The 23,542-nt window shown below is 36.2% G+C and overlaps 2 protein-coding genes across 10 annotated transcripts in view; one reads left to right on the top strand and one right to left on the bottom strand.

Moving 5' to 3' along the window:
- The window catches only part of DOCK7 (dedicator of cytokinesis 7), a 185,941-nt gene that overhangs the window by 59,872 nt on the left and 102,527 nt on the right, over positions 1-23,542 (top strand). The window lies entirely within an intron of this gene.
- ANGPTL3 (angiopoietin like 3) lies at positions 6,858-15,501 on the bottom strand. 2 transcript variants are annotated; one of them, XM_059689315.1, is made up of 7 exons: positions 14,943-15,501; positions 14,196-14,306; positions 11,206-11,320; positions 10,523-10,636; positions 10,019-10,114; positions 7,877-8,143; positions 6,858-7,086 (listed from the first exon to the last, which is right to left on the bottom strand). In XM_059689315.1, the coding sequence occupies exons 1-7, from the start codon at positions 15,438-15,440 to the stop codon at positions 6,914-6,916; spliced, it is 1,374 nt and encodes a 457-aa protein (XP_059545298.1). In that variant the 5' UTR covers positions 15,441-15,501; the 3' UTR covers positions 6,858-6,913. The 2 variants fall into 2 exon arrangements, with proteins under 2 accessions (XP_059545298.1, XP_059545299.1); XM_059689316.1 differs by lacking the exon at positions 7,877-8,143.

Here is a 23,542-nt window from a genome sequence, read left to right on the forward strand (position 1 = left end):
ATAGATATAAACAAGAGTTAAGTTTCTACAGCATCTCATCAATGTTAGAATAAAATGATGTTAAATGAAATGATGTTATTTGAGGACCTGCTATATTGTACTATGTTTTTTCCTATACATACATACCTATTATAAAGTTTAATTTGTAAATTAGGTACAGTAAGAGATTAACAACAACTAATAGTAAAATAGAATAATTATGTCAGTAGATTGTATTAAAAGTTACGTGAATGTGGTATCTCTCTCTGTCTAAAAATATCTTACTGTACTCACTCTTTTGTGATGTTGTGAGATGATACAAATGCCTACATGATGAGATGAAGTGAGGTGAATGATGTAGGCATTGTGATGTAGTGTTAGGCTACTACTGACCTTCTGATAGTACATCAGGAGGATCATGATGATGTCATGTCTTCTACCAACAAATTTAATGCCCTTTCCATCTTATCTAAGCAGTTATGCACTGGGCTGTAACTTTGGCAGTTTGAGGTGTGACAGCAAAACTAGCACGAGCTTCTTTTTTCTTCTTCACCATTTCACGATAGAAGATATGTTCTTACTGTAGATTTAGCAGCCAAGGAATATGATGTTTTTTCTTTCCTTACTAAGTCTAGAAGGTTCACCTTCCACTTAAAGCAATACTTTAAGGCTTCTCTTTGGCTTATCCTAATTGCCTGCATCACTATTCTTGTGCTTTAGAGACCATTATTAAGCAAAATAAGGTTTACTTGAACACAAGCACTGTAATCTACTACAGTTGATCTGATCACCTAGGCAGCTACTAAGTGACTATTGAGTATGTAGCATCTACAGCTTGGAGATGTTGGTCAAAGGGATATTCATATCTTAACAGGATGAAGTGGGACAATGCGATATTTCACCATGCTATTCAGGAGAGTGCACAATTTAAAACTTGTAAATTAAAAAAGAAAACCCTTGTGAATTGTTTATTTCTGAAATTTTCCATCTAATATTTTTGGACCATGGTAGAGCATGAAACTGTGGGAAGCAAGACTGCAGGTAAAAGAGGGAATTACAGTAATTCACTAAAATCAAGTAGATTGACTATCTTTGCTCTTGGAGTTTTTATTACTTTTTCTCACAATTTATATTATTATGTTTGTCAGATTTACTTTTCTGTCTTATCTTTATTTAAGTGTCAGTTGAAGGGTATAAATAGTAATGCTGCAAGGTTGCAGAGGAAGGAGCCTCCATTTACTAGATAGTTGTGGAAAAGTGACATTATCTCTAACTTGAGGTATAAATAGAACCTAGCCAAGCAGAAAGGTCTGGGAGACATTCTAGGCAATGGAAAGTCATTAAGAAAGTATATAGAGAATGTTTAAAAGTAGGTAATTTTTATTAGAGCTGAGGGTTTGTGTTGGGCAAGAAATGATTAAAGAGGTAACTAGGGTTCAGATTATTAAAGTCCTTGAGTACTTGGAAGAGATCTGGATTTCATTCTGTAGGCTTATGCTCTTTCATGTTCTTGTGAGGGCACAGCTATATGGGACATGCAGGTCCATAGGATAAACATGATACATCTTTCAGGAACATCGCTTCTTAGAAGATTTGGGGAGGAAATAACTATACTAATAAAACTGTAGTATGCTAATTAGACCAGGAGACATTCCGGGAGACCTTCCGGATGTCCTTCTGGACAAAGCCATGGTGGTGGGGCCAAGGCAGAGGTGGTTAGGGGCAATCAGGTTGGCGGGGGGGGGGGGGGAATGGGGGCAACCATGCCAGCAGGGGGGGCAGTTGGGGGCGAGCTGGCTGGCACAGGGGGGCAGTTGGAGGCAAGCAGGCTGGCGGGGGGGGGCAGTTAGGGGTGAGCAGGCCGGCAGGGGGGGCAGTTGGGGGCATGCTGGCTGGCAGGGGGGAGCAGGTGGGGTCAATCAGGCTGGTGGGGGGGGGGAAGATGGGGGCCATCAGGCCGGCAGGCAGGTAAGCAGTTAGGAGCCAGAGGTCCCAGATTGTGAGAGGGATGTCCGACTGCCAGATACCCACAGGGATCTGGCCTAAACCGGCAGTCGGATATCCCCCGAGGGGTCCCAGATTAAAGAGGGTGTAGGCTGGGCCGAGGGACACCCTCCCTCCTGTGCAAGAATTTCGTGCACTGGGCCACTAGTTTTTATATAAAGATAGATTTGTGGAGTAGAAACTACAATTAACATGTAATTTTAAGATAAGATCATAAAATTTAGATAAAGTCCTATTAAGATTATAAAATAAATCTTTGCTTATATCAAGCCATTTTATCCTATAACTGCAGAATCTATAAGGATATGTTTTCATTATCTTTTCTTTGTTGTTACACTCTTTTAGTAGACAAGTTTGAGAGACACAGGTTGAAGCAGTATGCAGCCATTACAAATTTGTTTTCCGAAGATTGAGGGGCAATAGACATAAAATTAGGAGCCCAGGCAGGAGACTATGTAGATAATTTTAAGACTCAGGTTAAAGGCAGTCCTTGGTAGGTTTTTGGCGGTAAAAATAGGAAGAAAGCATATCAGGTTAAGAGACTTCAAAGGAGGATTGTGACAGATTTATCAGATGAAGAGACTTTTCAAAAGAAGATTGTGATAGACTTAGTGGCTTATGATAGAGGAGAGGTGGTTTACAAAGTTCAGTGAAAAGCCAGAGATGTTTCTTGGGTTTCAAACTTCTGTGACTGAGAAGCATGGTAGTGCCATCCTATATAATAAAGAGCTAATATGCTAATTAGACCGAATAGCAGAACGACCATCTGGATGACCTTCCGGATGAAGCTGGGCTGGGAGGACTGGCCGAGGTTGCGAGGGCCGAGCCCCTTGCACAAATTTCATGCTTCGGGCTTCTAGTTAGGATATAATGAAGTAAGGAGGAGAGTGGGATAGGGCCGTGGTCGGCAAACTGCGGCTCGAGAGCCACATGCGGCTCTTTGGCCCCTTGAGTGTGGCTTTTCCTAAGCCTTAGGAGTACCCTAATTAAGTTAATAACAATGTACCTACCTATATAGTTTAAGTTTAAAAAAATTGGCTCTCAAAAGAAATTTCAATCGTTGTACTGTTGATATTTGGCTCTGTTGACTAATGAGTTTGCCGACCCTGGATAGGGTAAGAAGGGAGGAAGGACCGGCAGAGGCAGTAAGGCATTGATGAATTTGTTACTTGATATTTTGAATTTGAGGAGATTATAGGATATTGAAAGGAGAAGTGGCAGGCAGGGGAATTGGAGAGAAAGCTGGAATAATATGCAGATTCCAGAACTTTATTCATAAAAAATAAATGAGTCTATGAGAGTAGATTGAGTTTCTGGAAGGTCAGAGTAGAACAGATGATTGAAGATTGGTCGTTGGCCTACAATACTAAATACTGGCAGGGAATCAACACTAATAAAAGAGAAAAATGGTAATTGGCGTACGAGCTACCCTTTTCATTGGCTGATCAGAGCTATATGCAAATTAACTGCCAACTAAGATTGGCAGTTAACTGCCAATAAGATGGCGGTTAATTTGCATATGTAGGCACAATGCAGGGAGGCGAAAGGGAAAGCAGGAAGAAGCCCCCTGCCACTGACAGTGATCGGAAACCCAGGGGGGAGCTAAGAGCTGGGGGGCAGGGCAAAGGCGGCCCTGGGGCCGCCTTTGCCCTGCCCCCCAGCCATGATCGGAGAATCAGGTGCCTTTTCCGCCCTGGCCAGTGATAGCAGGAAGTAGGGGTGGAGCCAGCGATGGGAGCTGGGCATGGTAGAAGCTGGCAGTCCCGGGAGCTAGGGGTCCCTTGCCTGGGCCTAAAGCGAAGCCCACGATCGCGGGGCCGCTGCAGCTGCGGGTCCCTGCTGCCCGGGCCGGACACCTCAGCCGGAGGCGTCAGGCCTGGGCAAGGGGCCGATCCTGCGATTGGAGGGTGATGGGGGTCAATGCCTGAGGGCTCCCAGTATGTGAGAGGGGGCAGGCTGGGCTGAGGGACACTCCCCCCCCCCCCCCACACACACCCAGTGCACGAATTTCGTGCACCGGGCCCCTAGTAGGACTATAAAGATGGATTCAAGTTAGGGATAATTCTCAGAGAGTGTAATATTATGGAAGGAAAATGAAGGTCAAATTTGAAAAAAGAATATTGTTATTAGTAAGTAGGGAGATCAAAGGTTATGCGGACTGGGTAGAGGCCTTTAGATTTGACACGTGAGTTAGTGGTGAAATTACAACACTTTGGCAAAGTAGACAGAAGGACAGAAGACTCGATTTTGTGAATAATAAAGGAGAAAATTCTTTCTCTCTATATACCAGAATGATCTCTCAATTTGAGCTTTATATTTAAAGCAGAAAAAAACTAATAGTACTTCCAAAGGGAACAAAATGAAACATATTGTCTGAGAATTGTTAAAAATTGAAAAACAAATTGTGGTTTGGCTCAGTGGATAGAGGGTCACCTGACCCTCTTGTGGACCAAAAGGGTCAAGAGCACATACTTTTGTTGCAGGCTCCTCCCTGCCCCTGCTGGGCCCAGGCCCTGGGGTCCTGAGGTCCTGGTAGGGGCTCATGCAGGAGGCAACCAATTGATGTGTCCTCTTATATTGATGTTTCCTTTTGTCTTTCCCTCTCTTCCACTCTCCTTAAAAATCAATGGAAAAATACCCTCAGGTGAGGATTAACAACAATAAAATAAAAAGGCAAAACAAATAGAGAAAGTAATTGGTATGTTAAATACATCATTTTGCATTTGAAAGCTTTCAATTTTTTCTTAAAAAAAGCTGTTTTGGTGTTCTGGCTCTACAAAATCAATTTTGACAGTTTGGCTGTGGTTCTGAAAACTAAAACTTATTCTTCCCCGTATTCTTTTGTGCTTTTTTTTGGAATAAAATGTTTCTGTAGGATACATATAGATCATACATATTTATATATGTCATATATTATTTATGTATGACACATATACTGGGTAATTTGAAATACATAATGTTCAATATTTATTAGCTAAGGTAAATCACTATATAACTTGGATACTGTATCCTTTGAAAACTGGATTTAATTCAAAATTTTATTTCTCCTTTGGTAGTTTCTTTAAAAACATTTAAAACTGAATACTAACAAGTGATATGACTGTCAAAAATTTTACATCTAATAATCCCGGAAGATTTAGAATTTAAATTACTTAAATTAGAAATAACAATTGTACTTCTATTGGATGTAAATAAAAACTGCAAGAATTTAAATTTCTATAAATTAGGGGACTGAGTCTATTAAATTTGAAAACATACATATACGTGACTCAGGCTGTTTAAACATTCAGTAACTTGAATGATTTTTAATTCTTTTTGAAAGCCTACACATAGGTATTAGACTCACACTATGTCCAGGGAGAATACATTATTTAAGTTGATGTCACAAATACATTAATTCTTTTAAAAATATATTTTTATTGATGTTTAGAGATATGGGAAGGGGGAGGGGAGAGAGAGAGAAAGAGAGAGAGAGAGAGAGAGAGAGAGAGAAAGAGAAAGAAACATTGATCGGTTGCCTCCTGCATGCCCCCTACTGGGATCAAGCCTGCAAACTAGGCATGTGCCCTGACCAGGAATTAAGCCGGGAACCTCTTGGTGCATGGGATGATGCCCAACCAATGAACCACAGTGGCCAGGGAACAAATACATTCATTCTTATTATATTATGATATGATACCTTAAAATGTTTTGTTTTCACAGTATTATTAAAGTATATAAAATGTGTACACTAGCCCAGTTGGCACGGCTCAGTGGTTGAGCGTTGACCTGTGATCCAGGAGGTCACCATTCAATTCCTGGTCAGGGCATATGCCCCAGTTTTGGGCTTGATCTCTGGTGTGGAGCGTACAGATGGCAGCCAATCAATGATTCTCTCTCATCATTGATGTTTCTCTCTCTCCGTCTCCCTTCCTCTCAAATCAATTAAAAAAATATATATATATACACATATATATGTATAATAAAATGTATATATTATAGATAAGTTAGATAATATATGTTAAGGTACAGTGGCACCTATATTAAAGTCAATATGACTTAGTAATCATGAACTACTGAATTTAAGACAGTGCACCTATTTCAATACAGTATTTCATACCACTTCATAAATAAAGCATACCAAACATTTAAATATTCCAAATTCTTTTGTAGCAAAATGAAGCATCAGTTTAAAGGTTTTTTGTGTTTTTTTAAAAAATATTTTATTGATTTTTTACAGAGTAGAAAGGAGAGGGATAGAGAGTTAGAAACATCGATGAGAGAAAAACATCAATCAGCTGCCTCCTGCACACCCCCTACTGGGGATATGCCCGCAACCAAGGTACATGCCTTTGGCTGGAATTGAACCTAGGACCCTTGAGTCCGCAGCCCGATGCTCTATCCACTGAGCCAAACTGGTTAGGGCGAAGCATCAGTTTAAAAATTCATATTATAGATTTTTACATGTACTATGAATTGAGTGAATTTTAGTTTTGAATTAAATAGTATGTATTACAGTATTTAAAAACTATATACTTATAGTTTTTTATACTTATTCAAGCTTAGAATTTTAACAAGGAAACTAGTCTTTTTTAACTGAGGAGGTTATGAAAGTAGCCCACATGATGACTTTTAAAATAAAAGTCTCTATGTAAGCTTTTATTTTAAAAAGTTATTTAAGCCCTAGCTGGTTTAAAAATTTACCCATTAGTTAAAATTGATTTCCATATCACAAAATAAATGAATAAATGATATGAGAATTTGATTAAGAAGGTAAGTGGTATTCTTTTAGGTGATGTGATAATATGTTTAATCTTAAATCAACAGTGGCTTTAGAATAATTTTTTCTAAAGCCATCTACTTAATACCAGATTATTAAACCACAGTAACTTGGGGTGATTTTAATGTTTCATTTATTGGCTTTTTAATTTGCCTTAGTTCAGTCAGAGCTTCATGAATCTTTTGGATGGATCAACATTTTGGTTGATTTGATGGAGTATAACCTTCCATTTTGAGACTTCCAACATATTCCTCTTCTCCTCTCTGGCTTAGTTTTTGCTCTTGGCTTGTTATATTTACCATTTAGGTTGTTTTCTTCACATACATCATGCCACCACCAGCCTCCTAAAGAAGATAGATATGCAATTGAATGGATAGAAACTCATATGTAGTTATTGTTACTGTATTTCCACATGAAGTATATCTTTATTTCTTATAAATATGACAGTGTTGTATGCATGTATCTTTATAAACTAGAGGCCTGGTGCACAACATTCGTGCACTCGGGGGTGGGGTCCATCAGCCCAGCCTGCGCCCTTTAGCAGTCCGGGAGCCCTTGGGCGATGTCCGACTGCCGGCTTAGGCCCGTTCCCCAATGGGAGTGGGCCTAAGTCGGCAGTCGGACATCCTTAGTGCTCCATGGAGGCGGGAGAGGCTCCCGCCACTGACACTGCACTTGCCAGCCGATAGCCGGCTTGTGGCTGAGCGGCGCTCCCTCTGTAGGAGCGCACTGACCACCAGGGGGCAGCTCCTATTTTGAGCGTCTGTCCCCTGATGGTCAGTGCGTGCCATAGCAACCGGTCGTTCCACCATTTGGTCAATTTGCATATTACCCTTTTATTATATAGGATAATCTGTACAAGACTCATATACTCCACCAAAAATAAAATATCTGAGCAAGGTTAAAGGTAAAAAACACACAAGTTGAGTTAGCACTTAATATAACACTTAATATGATACTTAAATTAAGATGTTATATGTGCTAATAATACTTACATTAACACATATTAAGATATGTTTTACCTGTAGAAAAGTGATTATTTGGGATTCAGTTTTTAAAGAGTTGGCATTGCAGATACTTTAGGAAGATAGTATGAACATAGAAAAACAAAGTATTGATATTAGGAAAAGATACCTGAATAACTTTCTGGACAATTGAAGTGTCCTTTTGCTCTGTGATCCCAAGTAGAAAACACCAAATCTTTGTTTACCAGGAGTGTACTGGTTACATTGCCAGTAATCTCAACTAGGTGTAGTTTATAGTTGGTTTCATGATTTCCCAAGTGAAAAGAATATTCAATATAATGCTTGGTGCCTTTCCAATCTTCTAGTTCAATTCGTAAAATGTAATTAGATTGCTTTACTATGGAGTATATCTTCTCTAGACCCAACCAAAATTCTCCTGAAAAGAAAAGTGGTAAAAATCTGTGGATTGTTAACTGCAGATTAGGTAATGACTTTTTTTTTTTTTGAGAAAGTTTTTACTAGTGTAAATAAATGAGTTGTTTTAGTCTCAGATTCCTTAGTTATTTTAGAGTCTCTTAAAATATTTCTTTTTGAAACAGTTTTATTGAAGATCGTTACATGTACAAAAATGTTAAAAATATTATAGGCTTGCCTAAGTCTGATTATTTTTTCTCAAATGTATATTGTGAACCACAGTTCATGGGTTAAACATATTAGGCTATTATAGACATTTTTAGGTCTGATCATTGGTAAAATATTATCTGTACTGGCTTTACTATCAACTGTTTATTAATACCATATACTATGAAGAAATTTGTTAAGTATTTCCAGAGACCTGGATGATAAGTCATTTTTCTTAGATATAATCTTGGCCTTTGACAATTGCTTGATATATATGTTGTTGTTGTTGTTGTTCGTAGAAAAAGAAGAAAATAAAAATTTAAAAACATTTAAATTTAAAGAGTATAATTTTAATAACTTTTCTCTATAATTGAAAAAATTATTTTTATTTGGAATTAAAACATAACATAAATACAGATAGATGTTTTTAAAATATCACAACCCTTTTTATTAAAATATTTAAGGAAAATGTCAAAATTTTCTGTTGATATTGAATTACTAAGAGAGCTCTTTTTAAGAATTGCAACTACAACTAGCTTACTTTCTTTTTTTAAAATCTCAAACCTAATTTAATGGGAAGGCTGACAAAGACAGGCTAAACATTAAGATTACTGTCAACAGTGTTCAATCAATTTTGCTATAGCTAGAAACCAGGAAGCAAGGAAAAGTTGGCTTTTTCAACACCAAGCAAATAACAACTACCACCAATGGATGGAAAATGGCATACTTGAGAAATAGAAATTTGGTACCAAAACTGATTTCCTATGTGCTTCCAGTGAGTTAATATAAGAAAACCTAATTTAAAGATATGAATAGAGCCATATATTGGGCACTTATTCATGTATAAACTTTGGAATGCATTATAAGTGGCTTATCTTCTTTCCAAAATAAATGAGTACTTTGAAATTAACTGTCAGCCTTTTATTTTGGGGTTGATTCATTCTTACTAGTAGAAGATTGGAAGCTACAAAACATTACTGAATATACCTTTTAGTTAGGGATTTAACTGGTAGTTTGAATGCAAAAAGGTTTTTAATGCTCAAATAGTATTGAGTGTTTAAAAATTTGATAAAATGATGAATATTTTCCATTTTATAAATGTTTACTTGTACATTATTCATGGATTCTATAACATGTAAACCTCTTATTTTACTAATTTTATTTTTTATCTTATTTACTAATTTTATTCTGTGATCAAAGTCTAATACTTTTGGAGAACTAATTTATTTTAAACACATCTTATAGTATACATTTATATTATTTAAATAATTGAAATCTAAACGGTTTATACTGTACATCTGACAGCTTCATCTATTACATCCTCCAATAATTGATATCTAAGATGTTAATAAGAAAGTACAGTTACTAGTGATAAGGATGGTTTTCTTCGTCATTCATAGCATTTACCATGTATCAAAATATATAGCATTTAATTATAATTGTTTTTTAATAATTATGATCATTAAAAGCCATCAAATTAAATTATGATAAGTATACTTAAGAGCAGACATCTAGTTTTGAGTAGTATAATTTAAATAAATACATAATAAGTGTAATTACTAACGAATGTGTAACTGTTAAGTCCTATGAAGGCTGGGACTGTTCTCATTCATTGTTACATTCCTAATGCCCAGCCTATAATAAATAAATATTTTTAACAAGTAAATGAATGAATATGAAGTCACCTTACCATCAAGCCGCCCAAAACCATATTTGTATTTTTCCCAAGTTTCATTGAAGTTTTGTGATCCATCTATTCGGTGTTGAATTAATGTCCAGGAACTACCTGAATACAGTGAACAACAGTGCATTTTTAGTAGATTGATGCTGATAGATTTAACAAAAGACTTTTACTTGGTTTGGTTTTGATTGGTGGCTGTGTAAGATAATTATTACTGCTATTACTTTATTAATTTATTATGGTAAAGATATTAAGTAAAGGATAACTAATGAGTTTGTCTTAAACTTATTGACAATAGTCATTTTAGATTATTTTTTGGAAAATATTTAATATATGCATAAGTACCTATATTAAAAAAACAAATATAAGTATTAGATCTATATAACTATTACTCAGGTTATATATATTTCATTTGATATATATTTAGAATAAAAATGACAGGATCAGTATTACTAATAGGTAGTAAGTAACGTGAACTAACTACTGTCTGTTTTCTTTGTAGGCTAGTTTTACCTGATTTAACATCACAGTAGACATTAAAAACTTGAGAGTCGCTGGGTCTAATGGAATAGATGCCACTTGTAGGTTCACCTTTGTTATAAATGGTGGTACAATCTGCAGGAATGTCTAGAATCAACAAAATGTTACCACATAAGATATAGTAATAAGAACAGTATCTTTAGAGCTTGAGATCTTGACATTTTATGGATTTATAGTGAATGTAGCCTTGAGCCTTCTTCAGTAATGTATTACTGAAATTAATGTATTACTGAAGAAGTACTTTATGCTAAGCATTTTTATTAGATAGCATGTTATGCAAAGAATGCCAAAATAGTTACCATGAGATTATTCTTTTACATGACTATAATACCACTATTACATCTAAGAAAATTAATAATTCCATATTATCTAATATCAAGTCTATATTCATATATCTCGGATTATTTTTTTTTAAGTTTTATTTATTTATTTATTTATTTATTTATTTATTTATTTATTTATTTTCTGATTATTTTAAGAATGTATTTTATAGGGTTAAAAAGACTAAAACATCAGGATCCAATTTAGGTTGACATTGTATTGGGTAGCCTTGTCTCTTTACTCTCTTTTAGTCTAGAACAGGCCCTGAGAATAGAGATTTTGTGATGGAAGAAGAATTTGATAATAGCTTCAGGAAGGAAACCAAATTATCTTACCATCATGTTGTACATTTTTTGTTTCATTTAAGTGAAGAGAGGGAGTAGCTCTGGGTGCTCTTGGTTTTGAAGAAAGAGAATTTTCTGTGGATTCTTGAATACCAGTTCTTCTTAACTAATAAAAGAATATAAATGTACTTTTAAAAAAATGATACTGAATATACAGTTAGGGGAATCTGAGTGAGGATATTAAAAGTACAGCTTGCATGTATCTTTTAATTCATAATGTGTTATTGCTTTTGCTTTTTTAAAAATATGTTTTATTGCCGAAACCGGTTTGGCTCAGTGGATAGAGCATCGGCCTGCGGACTGAAAGGTCCCAGGTTCGATTCCGGTCAAGGGCATGTACCTTGGTTGCAGGCATATCCCCAGTGGGAGTTGTGCAGGAGGCAGCTGATCGATGTTTCTCTCTCATCGATGTTTCTAACTCTCTATCTCTCTCCCTTCCTCTCTGTAAAAAATCAATAAAATATATTTAAAAAAATATATATATATTTTATTGATTTTAAAGAGAGGGAGAAGGAGAAGAGATATAAACATCAATGATGAGAATCATTAAATCAGCTGCCTCCTGTACCTCTCCCCACCACTGGGGGTGGACCCTGCAACCCCGGCATGTGCTCTGACCAGGCATTGAACTGTGATCTCCTGGTTCATTGGTTGGCACTCAACCACTAAACCACACCCGTCAGGCTTTGCTTTTGATTTTTAAGAGGGATAAACAATGCTATACAGATTATACAGATCTGTTCTAAAAATAATTAATCAGGCACATTTTTTAATGAGTTAAAAAATACAGAAAGAGCAAGGCAAAGAGACATCAACACCAAAGGCAGAGCCTTTGCATAAATATTTTAATATGTTCTGTTTATTTATCTGAATAGAATATATGTTGTAATCAATAGCAAGGCAGATTATAAATTTATTAATTCTCAGTTGCAGATTTTATTGTTTCTCAGACCTGCCTTTAAGACATGGCATATAATTCAAACAAGGCTGCTTTCTGATAGTTTTTGACATGTAAACATATCTGTAAAGGTAACAAATTGGCAGGCTTATTTATTTACTTTCAATATTTTCAATATTTTATTATCCTGTGAGTTTAGCACTAACAACTTATTTAATGTGTGCTAGGTTTGCAATTTATAGGCTGAAAACTCTTCTTATTGATTGAGAAAAGCAGAGTATGTATATAATATTTTCTTTTACTAGTGTTAGTTTTTTTTATGTCAAGAGGTTCATTTAATCATAATAAAAGATATAGGAAAAATAATTTAGGAAAATAACAAAATAAGAATGAAATTATGGAAATCAAAACTACTTGTCGAAGAAACTGGAAAATTTTCAAAAAATAACCTACCAAATTATGATTCATAAATTAGCTAAAATAACCTACTAAAATTAATGTCACGTAATTACTGAAACATATAATGATATGTTGGTTTACTGGAAATTGGTAATAATATTTGTTCTATAATTCTTGGCAACTATTTTTTAATCCATTTCTCCAAGTCTGTTATTTTTGAACCCTCTTGAATGACTGTTTAATAGTGTTTATTAATTAATATTTCGAATTATCCTATATAATAGAAGCCGAATATGCTAAGTGTCTGACCGTTCGACCAGTCGTTATGATGTACACTGACCACCAGGGGACAGATGCTCTGACCAGTAGGTTAGCTTGCTGCTGGGGTCCGTCTGATCGGTACTGTGCGAGACAGTCTGGACATGCCCTGGAGCCCTCCTGCGGTCCCTCACCAGCCCCGATCATGCACCGGTGGCGTCCCTCGGCCTGGCTTGTGCCCTCTCCCAACCCGGGACCCCTCTGGGGATGTTGGAGAGTCGGTTTCGGCCCGATCCCTGCAGGCCAGGCCGAGGGACCCCACCGATGCATGAATCTGTGCACTGGGCCTCTAGTGGTATTATATATTGGAATGCTTAGATTCTGACAGCTTTATTCTAAATAGGTATTTTTCTTACCTAGCCAGTTGTCTACATTGTAGATTAATTTTATTATTGGGAATTAAACTTAATTATCAAGTACACAGTTTCTAATAAGAGTAAGTTTTTATTGACTTTTTTTGTGCTATGTCATTACCTTTATTAATTCAACATATATTTATTAAATGCCTAGTAAGTGTCAGACAGTGTGCTATATTCTGAGGCAACAGCAGTTTTAAAAATGGAAGAAGATTCCTGTACTCATGGAGCTTACATACTAGTGCAGGGACAGACAAAATAAATAACTAAAAAGTATATTATGTTAATTAGAGGTAGGTGCTAAGGAAAAAAAAGAGTAATGAAGGAGGTAGCAGGTTTCAAGGATGGGAGTAGGGGATTCTAATTTTTAAGTGACCCGAGAAGACTTCATTGAGAATTCTGTATTTGGAAAGGCCCAAAGGAAATGAGAGTGGGCCTTGCAGAACCAGGGAGAAGAGCTCTCCAGGTGGGAAACAGCAAGGCAGAGGCCCTGAGATGGCAGCATGTTTGAAGTCTTTCGGTAACAGTGAAGAGGCTTATATGAGTAGAGTAGAAGAGGTGAAGTCAGTGACATAGTAAAGGCTCATCTGTGGTCTTACAGGCCTGTGAGTGAGGCAAGAAGCCATTGTAGGATTTTGAACAGAGAGACATAATCTAATTTAAATTTTAATAATCGCTTTGGCTGTTATATTGAGGACATACTTTACATGAATCAATCCTTTTTTCTCATAACAATCCTATAAGATATTTTCTTATTACTATCTCCATAGAGTGAGGAAAGTGAGAGACAAAGGGGTTAAGTAATTTATTGAAGGTCACACAAAAGTTTTAGACTCAAGATTCAAACCCTGGTAAGTTTATCAGCTTCAGAGCCTACAAGCTTAACAATTATGCTGATGTGATCCTTTTACTCACTCTTCAGCTATAATTATTTAAAGTAATTTTAGGGTTCAGTGTTTTCATAAACCTAAAGTTTATGTAAAAGATTGGACATTAAAATATCGACTTACCTGATTTTCTATTTCTTTTATTTGACTATGCTGTTGGTTTAATTGTCTATATTGCTCTTCCACAGTCTGGAGAAGGTCTTTGATGCTGTTATCTTGCTGTTCTACAAAAGTCTGGACATAGGTTATAGGTTGGTTAGAAGTTTCTTTTTTCATTTTTGTTAAATTTTTTTATTTATTATAACACTATCACAGTCTAATTTTTAAAGCTAATAGATTAGAAAAATGAATATAGGTAATTATTTTACTCTTGTGTGCTTCTTTCAAATAGTACATAGTTTTTAAAATGTTTTTTGTAAATGTACCATCTCTAAAATCTGATTTCCTGAACTTTAAACTACTTCAATTAAATAAAAATAAAAAACAAAACAAACCCCTCCAATCCCTGTATTTTAATAGAAATAAATCTTTACCATTTACTGTATTACTTGTATTTATTTTAAACATGGAAGAATAGTTTCAAGTTAGATTCCTTTTACATTTTTTTTGCCTCCAATAATGTGCAATATTGTGTTCCATATTTTATTATTTAACTGTAAAGTTATAATTTCCATTTTCATATTTAATGTTAGGGAAACAAAAACTAACTGAAAATTATAATGGAAAATTTTATTTCCTAGAGGCTTTTTTTCTTAAAAAAATACAGTATTTCAATTGTGCAACAAAGTATTTGAAGTAGCTTATCTTAAATATTTTTTTAAACGATCCACATTTAAACATAATCATGAACACTTTTTGGTTTATACTTACTTTAAGTGAAGTTACCTCTGGGTGTTCCTGAATTTCAGGTTGATTTTTAATTAAATTGGTTAATTGCTCTTCCAAATACCTCACTTTTTGTTGAAGTAGAATTTTTTCTTCTAGGACGTTTTCAAGTTTTGAGTTGAGTTCAAGTGACATATTCTTCACTTCTTCATTTTTGACTTGTAGTTTGGATGTAGTTGTTCTAAGTTTCTTTTCTTCTTCTTTTATTTCATTAGTTTGCAGTGATAGATCGTAGAAAGACTGATCAAATATGTTGAGTTTTTCAAATATGTCATTAATTTGGCCCTTAGTCTTATGGACAAAGTCTTTAAGACCATGCCCTAATTGAAGAAGGCCATTGGCTAAAATTTTTACATCATCTAACATAGCAAATCTTGATTTTGGCTGTGGAGATATAGAATCAAATGGTGAATAATAGTCTTGGTCAATTCTGGAAGAGATAACTAGAGGAATAATAAAAAGAAAGAGCTTAATTGTGTACATTTTATCTTAATTAGTCAATTTCAAGCAATTTGGGATAAGTTTTCTCTTCCAAGCAGACCTAGATTTCTGAACTCTATATATACCACTGTTTGCCACATAAAGTTGGCAGGTGACTATAGTTAATCATTAAACTGTGTAAACTTGTACGAATGTAACCTTCCACAGTGAGTCAGATCAATGCTAAATGAAATCAAAGAAATGAGCAACTTAATAGGTCATTCTAAATTGTTACTGTATTTAATTTTGCTATAAGTTACATTTTCATTGTTATGTGATCTACCTGTTTTTATTTTTATTTTTAAAAATATTTTTATTAATTTCAGAGAGGAAGGAATAGGGAGAGAGAGATAGAAACATCAATGATGAGAGAGAATCATTGATTAGCTGCCTTCTGCACGCTCCCCACTGGGGATCGAGCCTTCAACCCGGGCATGTGCCCTTGACCAGAATCGAACCTGGGACCCTTTAGTCTGCAGGTCGATGCTCTATCCATTGAGCCAAACTGGCTAGGGCATGATCTACCTATTTTTTAAAAAATACATATTTTATTGATTTTTTACAGAGAGGAAGGGAGAGAGAGTTAGAAACATCATTGAGAGAGAAACATCGATCAGCTGCCTCCTATACACCTCCCACTGGGGATGTGCCCGTAACCAAGGTACATGCCCTTGACTGGAATCAAACCTGGGACCTTTCAGTCTGCAGGCCAATGCTCTGTCCACTGAGCCAAACCGGTTAGGGCAATCTACCTATTTTTAAAAGCTAATTTTAATTTGTCATGATTTTTAGAGATTTAAAAGTAAGCACCAGACTCTTTTGACTGGTAAATTCATCATTAATGAATTAAGTATGAATTTCCCAAATTATATTTTAGTTTTTATGAAAACAGTTACCTGTTAACAAAAAATAAATGCCTTCTCTGTGAAGCCTTCCTCCACTTTTTTGGGTAATCTTTATAATCTCAATGCTGTACTCGCATGCTGATACGCTAACAAATGATTATATATTTCTTGTTATAATTATTTGTTAATATACATATTTGCTTCAGGTGATCTGTCTTAACCATATGTATTTGTATATGATCACAAAATCCCATACATTAAATAGCATTTTACCCCTTTTCTCCCTTATATTTTGTCTCTATGTTCTAGCCTGTTTTCTATGTACCCACTGAAAGACCAATAGATTGTGGTCTTCTAAGGTCAAACCAGAATTAAATACTTCCAGTGTTTGAAATGATTTGTTCATTATACATTTTTCTGAAGTTTGTGAGCTTGGTAACAATTTTGATAATATAAATTTAAGAAAAACAAAACAGTAGTATGTGTAAAAATTAATGTTCCACTGTGCTTCTTCTCACTTATGGTTAAAAGGAAAAACACTTAATACCTTGGTTAAATTATAAGTGATTATTTTTCTTGAGTGTTTATATTAAGAACTTTTGGAGAAAGTAATAATTCTTTAAAAATTTCTTATCTTGACAAATTAACATAGTAAAATTGTTAAGAATGTGGGTTCTGGAATCAGACTGTGGTCTGGGTCTAAAAGCCAGCTCTTGCTGTCTGGCCTTAGACAAGTTATTTAACCTTCTCATACCTCAGTCTCCTCAACTGCACGTTAGAGTAGTTCCATATACTACATAATTATAGGATTATGAGAATTAAAAGAAGTAATGTGTAAAGCACTTAGGACAGTGTCTGGCAAATAGGAAGCACTCAAAATATTAGTCATTATATCTCATGAAACAGGTTTTAATCTGTGTGTGTCTATAAAATCAGCCCTATGTAAAAGAAATTTTGCATGAAGGCCTTTGTTTGCAAAGAGAAAAAAGCTTTTAACATAATGAATTTCAATTTAAATTGTAAATTATCAAGTAACACTTTACAAAATGAACCATTTCTAAATTTCTACTCTTAGAAATGCCTCTCTTTCCTTTCTGGTATGAAATAGAGACCCTTTCTTTTGATTTTGAATTAAGGGCTTTGGATACATAATATTTACAGTAGAGGTAGATGCTCTAGTGGTTGAGTATGATTGTGGAGAGAGACTGGCTAAATTGGAATGCCCTGCTATTCTTCAGCTATGTGACTCTTGGGCAAATTACTTAGGTTTTCTGCATCTCTGTTTTCTTATCTGTCAAGTGAAGTTAATACCTACTTCATTGAATTGTATAAAGATTAAAAATTAGTGTGTTTGAAGCACTTAAAACACTACCTGGTGCTTAGTAAACATTACACAGTATTATATATTAGTTTTTTATGGCAGAAACAATCAATACATTTATGTACATACTGTATTATTCTATTGTTGAATATTATCTAATCTCATGTTAAGACATAAGTTGGGAAATTTTGCCAGAGTCTAGGTTTTCGGAGTTTTGTTCTCTTGGACTTTAGTAGTACATGGAATTATATTGTCTTTTGTTTAGCCTGTGTATTATTTTTCTAAGTATCCAATACAGAATCATATAAATATTTCTGTTAAGAGAAATGAAGAATGCAACTAAATAAAATATAGAAATACTTCCAGTAATAAAGAAGAAAAACAAAAATTTCCTTATATTTTATATTCTTCCTAACCTTTACCAGTGGTACGTATTATCCTATCTAATAAAAGAGAAAAATGGTAATTGGTGTACGACGATACCCTTTTCATTGGCTAATCAGGGCTATATGCAAATTAACTGCCAACTATGATTGGCAGTTAACTGCCAACTAAGATTGGCAGTTAACTGCCAACAAGATGGCGGTTAATTTGCATATGTAGGCACAATGCAGGGAGGCGAAAGGGAAAGCAGGAAGAAGCCCCCTGCCACTGACAGTGATCGGAAACCCAGGGGGGAGCAAAGAATCAGGCGCCTTTGCCGCCCTGGCCAGTGATAGCAGGAAGTAGGGGTGGAGCCAGCGATGGGAGATGGGCACGGTCGAAGCTGGCAGTCCCGGGAGCTAGGGGTCCCTTGCCTGGGCCTAAAAGCGTAGCCCACGATCGCGGGGCCGCTGCAGCTGCGGGTCCCCGCTGCCCGGGCCGGACGCCTCAGCCAGAGGCCTCAGGCCTGGTCAAGGGACCGATCCGGTGATTGGTGATCGGAGGGTGATGAGGGTCAACTCCTCTGGCCGAGGCATCAGGCCTGGGTGGGGGGCGGAGCCAGGGATTGGGGGGATATGGTGGTCCCCTTGCCCAGGCCTGAAGCCTGGGTCAGAGGCGTCAGGCTTGGGCAGGGGGTGGAGCAAGCGATCAGAGGGAGATGGGGGTCCCCTGCCCAGGCAAGATTCCTGGGCCAGAGGCCTCAGGCCTGGGTGGGGGCCAGAGCCAGTGATCAGGGGGAGATGGGGGTCCCCTGTCCAAGCCTGACACCTCTGGTGGAGGCGTCAGGCCTGGGCAAGGGGCCGATCCTGCGATTGGAGGGTGATGGGGGTCAACGCCTGAGGGCTCCCAGTATGTGAGAGGGGGCAGGCTGGGCTGAGGGACACTCCCCCCACACACACCCAGTGCACGAATTTCGTGCACCGGGCCCCTAGTAAAATTATAAAAGCATATGTTGAAGTAGTGAAAAGTTTGAATTTTCTCCCTCTTTTTTTAAAAGGGAAAAGTTAGTGTTGTCATTATTGGTCATGAAGAGCATATTTCGAAACTTCTCTTAACTAAACTGTCTACTTTTCTGGCTTAACTATTGACCCTGATATTTTATCTACTTTCTAGTTGAGGGGAAATTGAGATGGGCCAACTTCTCATCTCTATTGTATTATAAGCTGTTATTAGCAAGATCTATATCTGTTTTTAATTTATATCCCTTATAGCATGTTAGTACAAAGCCTTACTTTTTGGAGAAACAATAAATATGTACTGAATTAATAAGAGAATGATAAAGTCATAACATGAGAATTTTCTGTTCTTTTTAGAGAAAGGAATTTAAAAAATATCCCCTTCCAGTGCATGAAAGTAACAGCATTAATACCAAAGAGAGGCTGTATGAAGGAATTTTCTTCCATTTGGGTTATTGTACGAGAATATTAACCTTTCCACAATTCATACACTTCCTCCCGTGTATCACTAACAGGTAGATTGGAATCAAGGTCACATATTCTTGGTTTTTAGAGTGTATTGTTTCAGGGTAGAAATATTTGGATATTTTTTGATAGTAGTTTGACATGTTACTGAATATAATTAAATAATTTGCCTAATTACAAGCTATGTAAGAGTGTTAATGTGGGAAATGTGATGAAAGTGGTAATTTTATAAGTGTTTTTTTTTATTTACCTTTCAGTGCATCCTGCCTGAGTACACATTATTAAAGGCAGAATATAAACTTTGAACTCGTGCCTGTTTAAATAGAGCCCTGATTAAATATAACCAGTAATGTTATAAAAATTAAAAATTTTATGCCAAAGAAAATAGGAGGAACAAAGCAAAATTAGACCCTAATTTAAGGATTCCTAGTTTCCAATAACTAATATAAAATTTTTTTAGCAACTTAGAAATATAGTATATTTAGAAGCCTTGTTTGAATTCCAAGCAAAGCAAAGTCCCTTATCCTCCCCCAGGTTGTGTAATCTTTTGGTGATACAACTTCCGAATAAAATACGAGACATTTTGGATCTTTTGAATATGGTATCCTGTTAATTTCACCCTTTTTAAATGTGATAATTTGTTTTTGAATTAATGTATTTGGTAGAAAGAATCTGAAAGTAACTGAGAAAAACACGTATAAATAAAAATGTTTATATTAACTAAAGAATAATGCCAGAGTAATTCATTAGCTTCTGTTTCTTCTCTTTGTTCAGAGCAGCATTGTCCAGTGCAAATATAGTGAGTTATACATGAAAAAAAGCTAAAAAGAAGCAAGTGAAATTAGTTTTAATAGTATATTTTATTTAATCCAATATATCAATTACTTTAACCAGTGATCAATACTAATTAGGTATTTTATATTCTTTTTCATGCTAAGTCCTCCAGATAGACACTGAGTCTGGTATATATTTTATCTCTCAGGATATCTCAATTAGAACAGGCACACATCATGTGCTTGATAGTCTCCTAACCTATTTTATTGGACAGTGCAGATCTAGAAGATGTGATTTTTTCCAGGAATAATTGTATTTATCTTACTTGCTTTCACTATTAATAAATGTTAAATGTTTTATGTTGAAAATACTTACTGTGGAAACTCAGATATTTCAAAAACCTGTAAAAAGTAAAAATTCCTGCCCTGGCTGGTTTAGCTTAGTGAGTAGAGCATCAGCCCTCTGATTGAAGGGTCCCAGGTTTGATTCTGGTCAAGGGCGCCATCCCAGCCCTGTCAAGATGCATGTGGGAGGCAGCCAATCCATGTATTTCTCTCACACCAATGTTTCCCTCTCTCTGTCTGTCTCTCTGTCTCTCTCTTTCTCTCTCTCTCTCTTCCTCCCTCCATTCTCTCTAAAAATCAATGGAAAAATATCCTCCAGTGAGGATTAACAATAGAAAAGTACAAAACCCTGAATTCTATTAACATTTTGGTGTATGGGATGATGCTCCAACTAACCGCCAGGGCACTTTTGACTATTTTGAGTACAACTGACTCTTCTTCATTTCTTTAGGGATTTTTAGATTGCATGCTTGTTGTCACACATACCCATATTTCCACCATGGATACTACTTTATTGCTTTTTCTAATTATAAAGATCATGTATTCTCACTGTAAAAAAATTTCATATCTATTTATATAAAAACCCTGGGTGTAACATCACGACTGAGGCTCGACCAACCGGAAGGAAGTCAGTCCTGCAGGGGTTGTCTTGGAAACGGCTGCACCCTCCCGTGCTATTTCCCGCGAGGGCGGTGAGTTTTCAGGCAGGAACCCGCCTTCAGAGCGTGGACACACTGAGTCCTGGGTCCTCTTAGCCACAGCTGTGCCCTCCCTGAGCTGTTTCCCGGGGAGGGTGAGGTTTGAGGCAGGAACCAGCCCTCGGAGCGTGGAGGCATATCTTTATAAAGTTTTAATACATTATATTAGAGGTCGTGGTAGTACTGTTTTACCCACAGCGTCTACAGGAATTGCTGCAAACTTACTTCTCGGTGGAAGCACCTTTCATTCCCAATATAAATTAACCATTCCACTAAATGAAACTTCAATTTCTAGACTTGATATAAACAGTGAAGTTGCTAAAACTATTAAAAAGGCCCAACTTCTCATTATTGATGAATGCACCATGGCATCCAGTCATGCTGTATACGCCATAGACAGATTACTAAGAGAAATTTGAATGTTGTATTTGGTGGGAAAGTTCTCCTTCTTGGAGGGGATTTTTGACAATGTCTCAGTATTGTACCACATGCTATGCGATCGGCCATAGTACAAATGAGTTTAAAGTACTGCAATGTTTGGGGATGTTTCAGAAAGTTTTTTCTTACAACAAATATGAGATCAGAGGATTCTGCTTATAGTGAATGGTGAGTAAAACTTGGAGATGGCAAACTTGATAGCAGTTTTCATTTAGGAATGGATATTATTGAAATCCCCTGTGAAATGATTTGTAATGGATCTATTATTAAAGCTACCTTTGGAAATACTATATCTATAGATAATAGTAAAAATATATCTAAATGTGCAATTCTTTGTCCAAAAAATGAGCACGTTCAAAAATAAAATGAAGAAATTTTGGATATACTCGGTGGAGATTTTCACACATATTTGAGTGATGATCCCATTGATTCCACAGATGATGCTGAAAAGGAAATTTTGCGATCAAATTTCTTAATAGTATTACTCCTTCGGGAATGCCGTGTCATAAATTAAAATTAAAAATGGGTGCAATTATCATGCTATTGAGAAATCTTAATAGTAAATGGGGTCTTTGTAATGGTACCAGATTTATTATCAAAAGATTATGACCTAACATTATTGAAGCTGAAGTATTAACAGGATCTGTAGAGGGAGAGGTTGTTCTGATTCCAAGAATTGATTTGTCCCGATCTGACACTGGCCTCCCATTTAAATTGATTCAAAGACAGTTTCCCGTGATGCCAGCATTTCTGATGACTATTAATAAATCACAAGGACAAACTCTAGACAGAGTAGGCATATTCCTACCTGAACCCGTTTTTGCACCTGGTCAGTATATGTTGCTTTCTCTCGAGTTTGAAGAGCATGTGATGTTACAGTTAAAGTTCTAAGTACTTCATCACAAGGGAAATTAGTCAAGCACTCTGAAAGTGTTTTCACTCAATGTGGTGTACAGGGAGATAGTAGAATAAGTTTAATCACTTTATCAGTCATTGTTTGCATCACTGTTGTTTTTATATCATGTTTTTGTTTTCTTATCATGTGTTTGTCATTTTTATATCATGCCTCTTGTTGTTATATCCTTTTGTTACTGTTTATTAATAAATTTATATATTATTTTCATATACATTTTACTAATTTCCTTTCATCCCTCACACTTCTATTATAGAGAAAGGGCAAATAACAATATTAAAATATTTCCGCTAATTAATTCCCTTTTAATGTCCACGAATTTTGTGCACCGGGCTACTAGTGAAATTATAAAAAAGAAATTAGAGCCATCACTATTAACCACTATGAATATTTCAGAAATATCCTTTTTACTCATTTCTATAACTCCCACTCCAAATTTCTACAAGTAGGGTAATGCCGCAGTATCCTGCTCTGGAACCTGCATTTTTTTCATCCAACATGGTGGATATCTCCTTCTACATGAATAAATACTACTGTACATTGTCATGCTGTATTAATTTAGTCCAGGGCTGATGAGCATTATATCCTGTATAATAGAAGGCTGATATGCAAATTGTCCTCTTGTCCCCTTGAATGGGAGTTTGACTGGGAGTTTGACCAGGGGCAGGGCTGGCCAACTGCCCGCAGCCCCTCCCACTTGCCGGCCCCACCCCTGATTCCCCCCATCCTGATCGGGGCTGGGGCCAGCCAGACTTCCCAGTGTACGAATTTGTGCACTGGGCCTCTAGTTTCTTTATAATTATTTGTAACTATGTCCTATTATAAGAAATGTTGTAGTGAATTTCTTTGAGCATATACATTTGTACAAGTGTTTAGTTTTCTCCTTAGACTAGAGATGGGTTTGTTGGATCAAAGAGTGTATTCACTT

This window comes from Myotis daubentonii, chromosome 3 (genome assembly GCF_963259705.1).
Source record: "Myotis daubentonii chromosome 3, mMyoDau2.1, whole genome shotgun sequence".
Taxonomy (NCBI): Eukaryota; Metazoa; Chordata; class Mammalia; order Chiroptera; family Vespertilionidae; genus Myotis; species Myotis daubentonii.